General features: G+C 41.5%; 2 protein-coding genes across 2 annotated transcripts in view; one reads left to right on the top strand and one right to left on the bottom strand.

Moving 5' to 3' along the window:
- LOC122808193 (endothelin-converting enzyme 1-like) overlaps positions 1 to 13,650 on the bottom strand; it is a 1,395,094-nt gene that overhangs the window by 1,214,227 nt on the left and 167,217 nt on the right. The window lies entirely within an intron of this gene.
- The window catches only part of LOC122808702 (P2X purinoceptor 7-like), a 38,197-nt gene that overhangs the window by 20,144 nt on the left and 4,403 nt on the right, over positions 1 to 13,650 (top strand). The window contains exons 2-3 of the mRNA XM_044079689.1: positions 7,508 to 7,693; positions 8,316 to 8,558. Of these exons, the coding sequence (XP_043935624.1) occupies positions 7,514 to 7,693; positions 8,316 to 8,558 (423 nt within the window). The 5' untranslated portion in view covers positions 7,508 to 7,513. The remainder of the gene's footprint in view (positions 1 to 7,507; positions 7,694 to 8,315; positions 8,559 to 13,650) is intronic.

Below are 13,650 nucleotides of genomic sequence, written 5' to 3'. Positions count from 1 at the left end.
TGGGACTTAGGTCTGTGGCAAGGTAGGTACCCTTATGACTTCTACTTTGCAAGTTCATAATACTCATACCTGTCATGCAATACCTACATGCATTTCAAAAACTATCATTTTTATTATATGCAGATGTCTTAATTGGACCAGCAATGCACCACAAGAAGACCTGTCAGGAACAGTGGACTCTTTAGTCTCCAGTCCGGAGCACTCAAACTGGTACAGCTATGCTGATGTTTTATTTACATTATCAGTTTATGTGTTTCTTGTCATGTCAGTAATAGTTCATCTCGTCTTCATCCATTCTCCTTTGTAATTATGATCATCCCTTCTACTTTGTAGTTAAGATCATGCCATTTACTCCAACATTAATTTTGTGCAGGGATGCTGAACATTCCAATGATACTGACAATGAATTTGAACAGTTTGAAGAAGGATGCGATTCTGACAGGCACGATCTATCTGATGCTACATCAACTGTGACTAATGATTATGAAAGTGAAGCTCAATCACTGTCACAGGCTGCAGTGCTGCTGGTATATCAGGAGAAACTTCTTCAACTTGCTCGAAAGTGTATTTCCCACCGGTGTCACAAATGCAGAGCAAAGGTTTCACTATCCAGTTCAATGTCAGGATCTTGCCTCAGACTGGAATGGGTAAGGTTTTCACATTACCTCAGTGCCCAACACTTTGGCGACTGATTTTCACAGTTCATGATAATAGTCAGAGTATAATTATGTCACATAATTTTTCCAGCTTAGGTAATTACAGATATCATGCAGTTCCTGTTGTAGATAATTGCTGCCACACAACTCATTGTATCATATGTCAAACTTAATCATAGAAGGTATTGCTGTAGTGAGGCAGCCTGAAACAACGAATACAATGACACTCATAAACTCACCATAAACAAATTAGTAACAGACTGTTCAACATATTATGGTTGAATGTATTGGCAGCCATTAGTAGCAGGGGATGACAAACACTTGGCTGTTTTGTCAGCCAATGCTTATGTAAGGCAGCATGTGTACTGCAGACAATACATGTGTTGTGTTCAGTACATTAGCTGTGGCATTAGCTGCAACATGTAATGTAACTGATGTTGCTGTAATGATAATTACTCCTGTGCATGCCCTACACTATAGTTACTGTAATATCAGAGTACTAAATTGAAATAAGTATCACATTTCTTTTTGTTGGATATTTGAAATATGCTAGATAACTGACAGAAAACTAATGGTATCTTATAGTTTGCTGATGATGTGCCAATATCTTTTAATTTGTTGGAAGTGCTCCGCAGGACATGATGTGTACCGATGGAGCAGCCAGCCACAACTCAAAAATGGATTAAATGCTGGAGATCTGATGCTGGCTACGGCAACCTGTCTCTCAGGAAATAACTATGCCAAGGTCTCACTACTTGCAAGTTGCCTTGGTTTACCAATTATGAGTCGGTCATCTTTCTTCCGTTATCAAAGACTTTACATAGTACCAGTTATTGAGGAGTACTGGCAGGACATGGTTGGCAAGATGCTTTCAGCACGTAGAAATACAACAGTGACGATCATGGGTAACAGTCATTACTGTAATCTGTATACATGACTTGCACTTTTGCTCACTTCTTTCGGAACTATTGGCTTTTGTACTCTTATTCATCTAGGTGATGCTCGTATGGACAGCCCAGGGCATTCGGCCCAGTACTGCACGTATACAATCATGGATGTTGCCACCAAAGAAATTATACTTGTACAAGTCATAGACAAGCGTGAAACGGAATTAAATTCAACTGTAATGGAAAGATTTGCCTTTGAGAGATGCATGAAAATCCTTTTGCAGCATGAAGTTCATGTGGAGGAAGTGGTTACCGATGCACACCTACAAATTGCTAAAATAATGCATAAGCATCCTAAGATACTGTCAGCTTTACTGTCTTGACTTGTGATGCATCTCTCACATGCGCCTGCTCTATATACCTATTGTAGTCAATGTAAACTGCATGGTGTGGAGTTTGCCAAATGTAAGAAAATTCTGTGATAGACAGTTATTTCATGTACACCTATTTAGTATTTACTTTGCATGCATAAATTAGCATGACCGATTATTAGCTCAGATTTGCATAAGCAGTGTGTGGCCACTCTATCCGAATTGTTGTAGAGTGCACTACAGTGCATGACTACTTAAACTGCTTGACTGACATGGCTAGCAATCAGCATGTTTATTTTAGACTTAACTTTCTTAATCCTTTTGTACATATGCTTGTAAGTACTTATTTGGCATTACAGTCATATCTGTGGTGTTATAAACGGGTAGTTCATCAGTATTTACATAACGTATCTTGCTTTTGCCACCGTGGACTGTGGGTGGACAAGGGCTCCTCATACAAGTGCCTTACCAGGTTTACTTAACTTATGCTTTTAAGGCACATGTAACATAGAGATAGTGGCACTGCTGATGTTGACCATCACAATGATTCATGCTTCTACTCACACAGGGACTCAGTTCTCCACAATAAAGCATTCGTTTGACGTGTGGCATGGAGCCAAAAATCTAGGGAAAAGAATTACACAGGTAAAATGCTACCAAGGATGACAGTCCTAAGTGACACCCCCATTACATGTGTTTTCTACTGTAGTTCTTTCAGCCATGCTACACCTTTTTTAATTTTTTCCAGGCTGGTAAACGACGTGGATGCAGAGTTTTATGAAAGTGGTGCAAGGAAATAACGAACCATTTCTGGTATTGCTGTCAACAATCTGAGACTGTGGACCAATTTATGGTAAATTTGATCTATACATGCCCTTGCTGTGTATTGCATACTAGTCTGTATCAATAGTTTCTGCAATTTGATGACTATTGTACTTGTCCTTTCCCTCTGCAGATGAGATGGAGTGGCATTTTACATCATGTGACTGATGAGCATGAGTGGAACACACAAGATGGCCGAGAAGATGCAGTCTGTAACTGTGAGCACGAACAACTTAGCCAAGAGCGAACTATTCCATGGATTGAGCCAGACAGTCCTGCACATAAAGCGTTGGAAGAAATTGTTTATGACGACAAATTATTCTAAAACGTCCACTACTACTTGAGCTACAGGTAGAGAACATTCCTTGCCTGTGTCAAAGTATTTGAACAGAAATTGTCAGCATCTGTGAAAGCTTGTGTGTGAATACCGTTCACTTTATATTTCAGTTGCATATGTATGTAGTTTAATAAATTTTTGTTGTATGGATGAAGCTACCTGATTACTGGTTCAAGCATTAATACTAAGAGCATTATGTCATTGTGTTGACGCTGTGTGCTTCCCTTTGTGACCTTCATTAATGCATTTAGTTTCCAAATGGGATTCTGAAATGCATGTCTTTATCTATTGCTCATTGCAGTAATAGTTGTATTATTGACAGAAAACATTAGGATCAGCACAGCACTTAAATTAAACCTTGAGAACAGCACTGTCCAATGCCAGTGGTCACAACTATCACAAAATGGGATGTATAAGTTAAACATTAATAATAGTCACACATATAATCTTTTTCCATTTCAGGCATACAGCTGAACTGGAACAATTTCATCAGCACATATTAATGTATGCTTCGAAAAGGAACTCATACACATTCCCAGTATTTCGGGCCAGAAATTACCTCGCAGCAATTGATCACAACATTCATGTTGGAAGGCCATACATGAGAAATCAGCATGGTAATGTGGTGTAAGTACTGCCTATTTTATCAGTCTATTAATGTTGGAGAATTAATTGTAAATAGTTAGTAGTGGTCAGTAATACGTACTGTATCAAGCAATATTCTGGTTGTGGAATACCTACTGTGTGTAACAGTTTAAAGTAGTCTGGCAATGTTTTTTGTTTCACTCTCTAATACATTTGGATATGGCAGCTTAGACACTCATGAGAGTCTGGCTCAAGAACAAATATCGTGCCAGGCTGAACTGTCATTGATCTAATTACTAAAGCAAAAAGAGTATTTAAACAGATAGGATAATTGCCATACACGCAGCAGTTAATTGTGTGCATAAGCCCAGTTTTGTTCAGGCCCAGTATAATGCTGCTATCATGCTCTAACGAAAAGCGGGCAATGTGATTCCAAAATGTAACCCTCATTTTGAATTTTCCTTTTTTCAGGTATTCTCGTAAGTTCAATAAGAAAAGCTCACGGTGGACCATAACTCGTTGTAAAGTTAAGAAAGACTACAGCTATTTTCGTGATCTAAAAAAGATGATATTGATTCACAGAATGACCAGCACTAGCAGTGTCGTAGCACGCTCCATATTGAGAGAAGATGACCCAAGACGCATACAGTCCACAATAGCACCGTTCCCACCACCAGATACCAACCTTCTGATTGAGGAGCATGTCTCACGTCTGAAATGATGGAAAGCACTTGGTGATAAGGAGCCATGATTTGTCAGTGACAAGTGGCGTAAATGGGCACAAAGGTGGAATTGTCAACATGTTCCAATGAAGGAGGGTGAAGTGCAGTTGCACCATTCAAGGGAAAGTTACTTTTCTGTCTCTCTGTTTGTCACTCTTTTGTCAGTACGGCCTGTACTCTTAAAATAATCTGCTGTACAATTTGAGAATGTTCAAATATCAGTGTAAACTATCTTGGTGTAGGAATGATAATAGTCACTTATACATGTTGAAGGATGTTTGTATTCCGGCAGGTAATATTGATGTCAGCTTGTTGGTTTTCTATGCCTACTCCACAATGAGGTCATCAGAAACATAGCATGATTCCTCTTCAGTCATGATCAAGTGGAATTAAGCAGAGGTTTCAGCCAATGGTTTTCTACAAAGGTTTTCATTCATACAAACGCACAGGCATTTCCACAGTCTGAATGTGGTACCTAACAGCATGGGAGTGCCCAACAAGGTTGTTGTACACCTACTTTTTCTATGGAGTCTAAATGTCTCAGTTCACACATAGGCAGTGTGAGTGTTCTTACCATAGGCTGATACTGGAGGTAAACATTTACCATCACACCAGCATTTTTATAGTCTCACTCTGTGGGTATCATGGATACACTGAATTAATAAGAATGTGTCGCTAAGACATTCATGGTTTCTTTATATCTTATTTCTTGTTTTTGGGTCCAAAGAAGTTGGTGGCATGCAAGTAACACTGTGACAAGTGTGATGGACCTCAATGGTTGGGAAATACTAACTCTGATCGTAAAACCATTAAGTGTTAAAATAATGTCACATGTGCAAGTCAGAGATTCATCGGAAGACATCAGGCACTTTAAAACATAACACATATATTGTGTCACATCAGTGATACATTTCTCTCAGTATACTGTTTCAGATTTAGATTTTTTAGTCTTGTAAATGTGTGGAAATTGGAAATGATCTCTCCCAATGATGGCCTGCCTACTGTTATAGAAATTGTAGGAAGATACTATTGTAAATCCTGTGCTACAGGTACTTACTAACACCTAAGGTTAATAATTGTACAGGCAAGTTGGAGTTGAGTGCCACAACAGATATGGGCACACAATAAGTCTCAGGATGGAGTAGCTATGCATCAGTTGTTGTTGTCTTTCGGCTTTTCCCAGTTAGGGGTCGCCACAGCGGAAGTCCGGTCTGCTAATGATTGTCAGTTGATTTTCATGTTGCTGAGTAGCGAGCTCGATGCCCAACCTTCAACGAAGGCACGCCCATTCATGCATGCATTTCAGAACGACAGTCGACCCGCAGTGAGGACATACGGACTGCACACAGAAGGCACTCCCCGTACACTAGCTGAGAATCGAACGGGAGAAGCTCTCGCTGTGAGGTAACAACGCTACCGCTGCACAACCGCGGATTACAAGTAGCTATGGACAGATTTAAAAACACTGAATTGTGTAAATATGTATGAGTGGCTGTATAAGTTGCCGTAGTACATATTTTCACACTTCAGTGTTTTTAAATCTATAAGCCACGGATAGATTCCTTCTCAGTGGAGATGCAGGGAGAAAGGTTGCAAGACAAAATTCCAAATTAGCTTTTGCTACAACTGGCCCCAATACTTATTTTGCTTTGAGGATGTTACAGCAGTTAACAGAAGATAATGTACAATGATGACATGATTACTGATTCAAACAGAAGAGTAAATAGTCATGGTATACATGATATAAACAAGAGACTGAGTAAGTGTGTACAGGCAGTTTGTATAGTGTATAGTGTATAACTTCAAGAGATAGTTACATAGCTTTTGAACAGGTCAATAATTGTAAGTGGGGTACTGTAAGAAAGGAAGAAATGGGGCGACAGTTCTTCTAGGGCAAAATATCTTCTCCAGTCTCCTTCACTAGCAGACACATTTATTCTGTTATGTTATATGTTCAGACAGTAGGCTGCTACAAATGAATTCCGGGATTCTTGGACTGGCTTTATTCAAAATCAGTTACCATTTTCTGTATGAGTCTATGTAGCACACCTGTACCTGTTTTGTGTGTGTCACACCCAGCTAATAAACTAACAGAATCTGAGCTGTCATTCCTCTTTGTAAATATCAGTCATTCCCAGTACAGTCATACTGATGTTGCCCGCCCAAGCATGGTGCTTATTTTTTCCTCACTCAACTTTCTCTTGTGTTGTCTGTACGCCAATAAGTAATCATAGGCATAAAGATGCACCAGATGGACTTGACCTGCATGTAATAGACTTGCTGTTTCCAGTAGCATTAGCAGTATGTGCATCTCATTCAAGTTTCTCTGTTTTGGGTGTAACTCCTAGAATAGAAATCTCCAAAGCTGCTCAGGAGTAGCTCGCACCTTACTCATGAGTAACTCCTCTACGCGCCGGGCTATGTGTGCACCTTTGCAGCATGCAACCTCATTTATCCAAATGTGACTTTCAATTTTCTTGTCATCTTGTAAATAATACTGATCGCAGTATATTTAAACCATGATTAACACCATGTAACTTGACTTTTTTTGGTGACGTAATCCTCACCCAGATCAGGTAGGACCATCGAGCTTTTACAGGATGAGATGAGTAGACTGATTTTTTTTTTCACATGAATAGGGTGCACATTATTGTTCACCGGTCCCATGTGAAGTGATTTGCTGTATAATGTGATAATTTTTAAAGGCTGCATAGTGTGTTTGGTATGTAATGACTATGTCATGACTAGGCGGATATTCTGGACTAGTGGTCAACATCCTTTGGCAGCATATGGCAAATACTTACAGGAGGAAGTAGCAATGCTGAAAGGCATCATAAGCTGGTTGTATGTAGATTGTACTTGGGGTTAATGTGATGGATGATGACATATAAAAGTCTCACGGTTCCTATGTTTGCTGTACTGCACCAACCAGTGATTGAAATACTCTGAAACGGAAGAGGCACAGACAGGGAAACATTGTCACAAAACAGGCTGTGTAATGGTGCTAATGCTGTATAAAAATGGCCTATATGGAACAAGAAATCTGTGTTGTCGACTATTGTAACAATGACACTTAAGGTGTTGACGAATTTTAACCATATACTTGTTTCATCTGACTCCTCCACAGAAAACCATGAAGGGTAAGACATTGGCAGGTACAAAGTGCCACAGGTCTGTTTCAGCTAATGAACAAAGGACTGCAACAAGGGTTTCCACAGGTGCAGGACAACGTAGACGACGTCAACGTATGCCAGAACACAGACAAATGTGTACTCCATCAGCAAGTAGATGTGACACACAAGGGACTTTGGAAGTAAGCTCAGCACTTCTTTGTGTAAATAACTGCTCATAGCTGTAGTTACATGACAGAAGATATGCAGTAATAAAATTTTGGAAAAGAAATGTAAACCACATAAAAAATAGTTGTCTGTATTTTTATATACTGTAAAATATTTATTTTCTATAAGTGCGTAAGTACCTTTCCATTGACATCTGCTGCTGTAATTTTACTTTGAACCATTAGGCATGGCAATGATTCTGCATCACAAGTGAAAAGTATACACTTACCTAATAATGTTAAGAATAACCATTAATGTAGCATTTCTACAATTACATCAGGGCAGTCTAGCTTGCCGATATGTCTGTTACATGGAAGTAAGGAGGTTTACATTGTGGAGGACACCAGCATGCCTGCTTGGTTTTCTCAGTAACACAGGCAAGTCCTTTGTTTTAATGGGACCATTGCCAGCCTTCAGGCATTGGACTAGTTCTTGAACTATTTTGTTTATGACATGTTATGCTGATACAACTATGTTGGTGTATTTGATTGAAATTGCATTGAATATATTGTACCCGTATGTCCATTATGATCATGTACACAGTTAGACATTAGTTCCTACATTTGTCAGTAACAAGAATATATTTACCATTTTAAGGACCAAATTCGTGCTTTAGGCAGTGAGGACCTGCGAAACATATGTGTAAGAATTGCTGAGCGAAATCCAGACATTCTTCTTGAAGTCCTTGACAGTGGATTCCTACATGGTCCAGAAGTTTCAAATCAACATAGTCCGGTTGCTCCTGACTGGTGTGTATGCAACCGCTGTAAACACATGCCGACTGTCATCAAAAGTGTGTGCTGCAGAATGACTCCAGAGAACTGCACCTCCTCGTCACAAGTAAGTAATACATATAAGTTAGTGTTTGCTAGCCTCAGAGTGCTGAATTTATGAGGAAATGGATGAATTGGAAAAGAGTGCAGTATACATTGCAGGACAATCGAGTGTACTTGACATACCTATAAAAAGTGTATAGATATGCAGAGAAGGTCAGGATTTCATTTACATAACTGTGATTTGATGTCATACTATTGTGGTGTTCCGTGACATTTTTGCCAATTCAATTAGTGCGGAATTTAGCAAGGAATGACAGGGATTTGCTTTTCATAATTCAGACCTTTCAGAAAATTCAAGGTAATGCATGATACGTAATGGCATTCATTATAGCTTTCGGTGACCAATACATGCACATTTCCCCTCCTTTCAAGCCATAAATAGAAGTTATGTCCTTACCATAACGTTCCATGTGGAGTGTTCATCTCGCCTTTGTTCTTACACCTGGGTTCGGAGCCGATCCTCGGCTCCATGTCGGCCGCTTGGCAAAGCTCTGCATCGAGAAGAAGCTCGAGACCAACCTATCTCCCACAATCCCCCTCTGCCTTTACCTCAGATCTAGTTTGCAAGCAAACCAGAAGTCAACGGAAGAGAAGATAACACATTCATGCAAAAAACATAGCTGAAACACAGCCGCAACAACTGAACAAAGGCAGAAGCAGGAGAACCAAACCAGACACCTAAACTGGACGTTCTTCCTGAGGGTGGGAGGGTGGGAATGTAAGAACAAAGGCGAGATGAACACTCCACATAGAACGTTATGGTAAGGACATAACTTCTATATGTGAGAGTGTTCAATCTCGCCGTTTGTTCTTACACCTGGGTAGCGTCCCGAGCTCCATGTTCCTGAGGAACTCACGGGAGAACGTTCCTGAGCACAGTGGAACCAAAGGTTGCCCTGTCCCTGGAAATCCTATCTACTTTGTAATGAGTAATGAATGTAAGTGGTTTAGACCAAGTGGCAGCCGCACAAATAGTGTCCAACGGTATGCGGGCTGCATGAGCCAGAGATGTAGATATTGATCTTGTAGAATGCCCTTTGGGCTTGACAGGTAAATTCTGCTCAGAAGCAGTATAAACAAAAATAATACAATCGGAAAGCCATTTGGAAAGGGTTCGTTTCGTAACTGCCATGCCCTTTCTGCTGTCTGCAAAGGCTATAAAGAGCTGGTCTGCTTTTCTGTGATCCTTTGTTCTATCCAAGTAAAACCTGAGTTGTCTATGAACATCTAACTTGTGTAACATATATTCCAACTTATTGGAATGGTTCTTGAAAAAAGTGGGGAGCTCAATGGACTGATTAATATTATTAGCGGAGCAAACTTTGGGAAGAAAGGATGGATTAGTGCGAAGAGATACTCTATCAGGGTGAAAGATCAAATATGGGTGTTTAACGGAAAGAGCTTGAAGTTCCAATACCCGTCTGGCCGATGTGATAGCTACCAGAAAAAGGGTTTTCCATGACAAAAACTTCAAAGGACAGGAAGATGCTGGTTCAAAGGGTGGTAGCATTAGCTGTGATAATAGAAGGTTCAAATTCCAAGGTGATGTAGGAATTCTAATTGGTGGCCTAATATGGAAAGTTCCTTTTAGAAAGGCCTTACAAAGTTTATGAGCCATAATAGGAGCCCCATTTTCTCCTACATGAAAGTTTGAAATGGCAGCAAGTTGCACTCTCAAAGTGGCAGGAGAAGCTCCTTGGTGGAAAAGTTCGGCTAAAAACTCCAAGACTCTGTTAAGAGGGGCTATTACGGGATCCAATTGTTGTGAAGTTGCCCAGTGTACAAAACGCTTCCATTTACTAGTGTAAATCTTTGTAGTGGAAGCTTTATGAGAAGCCACCAGAATATTTTGAACTGCAGGGGCAAGAAGATCAGACCTGGCTAACAAGGGAAGCGGAGCAGCCAAGCTGCTAGTCTGAGGGAGAGTAGCGACGGGTGGGGAGCCCCTGACGAGTGGGTCAGCAGATCCGGCTCCGGGTCCAGGATCCAGGGTTCCCGAATTCGGTGCGCTAGAAGAAAGGAAAACCAAATTTGACAAGGCCAGAATGGGGCAATGAGGATTATTGTCCTTTGCAGGTTGCTGGCTTTCTGTAGAAATTTTGCAATCAGGGGAATAGGAGGAAAGGCGTACAGGAGACCCGGGGGCCAATCGTGAACCAGAGCGTCCCTGGGGACTTCCCCTGGAGGGGGTAATAGGGCAAAATAGCTTCTGCATTTGGCGTTCATTGGAGATGCAAACAGATCGCAGCAAGGCTGGCCCCACTTGCGAAAAATTTCCTTCGCAATTGATTGTTTGAGGGACCACTCGTGAGGTAACAGGATGGCTCTGCTCAACCTGTCCGCTATGACATTGGATAACCCCGGGATGTGCATTGCTATCAGAAAGTGACCCGTGGACTCTGCCCATTGCCAGATTCTCATGGCCTCTCTGCATAGTTGATAAGACTTGGTTCCCCCTTGTTTGTTTATGTACCAGACTACGGACATGTTGTCCGACTGAACTGCAATGGTCCCTAGAGGAAGAAGGGGAGAAAAGTGTTGCAACGCTAGAAACACTGCCCTCATCTCTAGAATATTGATGTGCAGATTGTACTCCAATTTGGTCCATTCGCCTTGGACTGTCTGTCCCTGAAAGATCCCCCCCCACCCTATCAGGGAAGCGTCCGTGGTCACCGTAGCTGTTGGCGTGGGTAGTACAAATGGTCTTCCGCTGGAGAGATTGCAAGTCTGAAGCCACCAAGACAGGTGCGATTTGCAGATGTTCGTGATATGAATTTCGTGTGTCAGGGGTAACTGTTGGAACGACCATTGTGCAAACAGTAGCCATTGAAGAACTCTCATGTACAGTCTTCCCAAGGGTACCGCAATGAGGGAAGCTGCCATGAGACCCAAAACCTTCAGAACCAGTTTTGCTGGGGATTTTTTTGATAATAGGAGAAGAGATATGTGGTTTTGTAGGGAGGCTATTCTTTCTGGAGGAAGCCTCAGGATTAAGCAACGCGTATCCAATTCTGCTCCTATGAATGAGATATGCTGTGATGGCTGTAATAAGGATTTTTCAAAATTTACGGAAATTCCGAGATGAACACAGAGTTGCAGTGTGTAATCCCTGGCCTGAATCAGTCGGCCGGTGGTGGCAGAAAGGAGCCAGTCGTCCAGATACGGAAACACCTGGAATCCCAGGTGTCTCAAGTGAGACGCTACCACTGCCATACATTTGGTGAAAACCCTGGGGGCTGAGGTCAGACCAAAGGGCAGGGCTCGAAATTGAAAGTGACTGGCTCCCAGCCGAAGCGCAAGTGATCCCTGGACACCTGGCCATTTTGATGTGGTAGTACGTCCTTTAGATCTATTGAGCACATCCAGTCATCCTTCTGTAAGAATGGAAGGATCGATTGAAGCGTGACCATCCGAACTTTTCTTTCTTGATGAAGGTATTGAGTTTGCTTAGGTCCAGAATTGGCCTCCAGTCCCCTGTCTTTTTGGAACTAAAAAGAACCTTGAGTAAGTTCGAATCCTCTTTGGTCCGCTGGGACTGGTTGGATGACTCTTTTTCTAGCAGCTTTGAAATTTCTATAGCTGCAGGGCCTCGCAGATGGGGCGGTACATCTGAGAGTCTTTTCTGGAATAGGGGCAATAGGAAAGGAATTCTGTAACCTCTGGTAACAATGCTTTTACCCAATTGTCCGATGTAAGACTTTGCCAGGCCTGAGGGTATAAAGCTAAGCGACCCGACTGCCTCCAGAGCAGGACAGTCGGGCCTCCTCTCAGGAGTGCTGGAAAGGTTTCCGGGAGTGTATCCCTGTCACCTTGGTTTTGCGGGACCCCTCTGCCGCCAGGGCGGCGTCTTCCACCTCTGCCCCTCCTCTGCCTCTAGAGGGGGCATCACCCTGTGTGCCTGGGAAAGAGCCTTGGGGTTTTCGAAACCACATTTTTCCACCATGTTGCCCTTTGGGGTACGGTCTGGATGGGATGGAAAAACGGACTCCGACAGCAGACAGAGTCTTTCCCTCTTGCTCACACCGGGTAAGGGTCTCCTTTACTTTTGGGCCAAAGAGAGTGGCACCATCAAATGGGGCATTAGTAAATGAAGACTTGAAGGCTTCCGCAAAGGAACATAAGCGCATCCAGGATTGTCTACGAAGAGCAATCGCTGAAGCCGCAGCCCTACTCGATCCTTCGGCTGCGTATGAGATCAGCCTCATGGACGAGTTCGCAATAGATGTAAGGGTATTGAGTTGCGCTGTAACTTTCTCCAAGAGAGCAGCATCTGTAGTACCCTGGAGGGTATCTCCCAACTCTTTGACTAGATCCAAACAATCCCAATGCAGAGTAACGCACCAGCAGAGGCAGGAATCAGCGTAATAAAAATAAATGTAAAAAATTCAGTCACCATAAACGCTGTTCCTAACGGCAATGAAACGTATTCACTGTATTAGTTGCTGAATATTCAAACCATTAATCACTCCAGTAGTTTCTAAAAACGTAGAAATCTTTAATATTGAAATAAAAGTAAGCGCTTTCGCCAACAGGCTTCTTCAGACTTTGACAAAAAGTACAAAAGACAAACTCTTTATAAGAGTAATCATGCTTCCTGATTGGTTACAAACTCATAAAATTCGCGCTTTTACAATTTAAAGAGAAATACACATAACTGATCATGTAGATCCATCTTAGTGCCTCTGTCATAAGAAATCTTGTGCTGATGGTTATCCTGTGCAATGCATAACTGCCAAACTGATGCACGATATTACTACATATCAAAAATAACAATCTTAAAATTAAGTTCATACAATCTTAGACTCGTTTAGAGGAGAACGCAAATAACTGGTTATACACAACCATCTAGTAGTCCATTCATGAGGAATCTTATACTAGTAATTCTCCTATAAGGACGCATGATTGGTGTAATAATGCACGATGTTATTGCATAACAAAATCTTAAAGGTACATTCATATAACTTAAACCCATAAAACTTATATACTGTTAAAATGTTAAAAACATTATATGATAGCTACACAGCCAGTGAGTGCATAGCCTGTAGTCTAATGGCTCACAACCAATAAATTTTTTTGTACAACCATAATAACAATTC

The sequence above is a fragment of the Protopterus annectens genome, chromosome 8.part0, assembly GCF_019279795.1.
Source record: "Protopterus annectens isolate FY-2018-M chromosome 8.part0, PAN1.0, whole genome shotgun sequence".
In the NCBI taxonomy this organism is placed as follows: Eukaryota; Metazoa; Chordata; order Ceratodontiformes; family Protopteridae; genus Protopterus; species Protopterus annectens.
The sequence above is the reverse complement of the archived record's forward strand: the minus strand, read 5'-3'. Positions and strand labels throughout refer to the sequence as shown.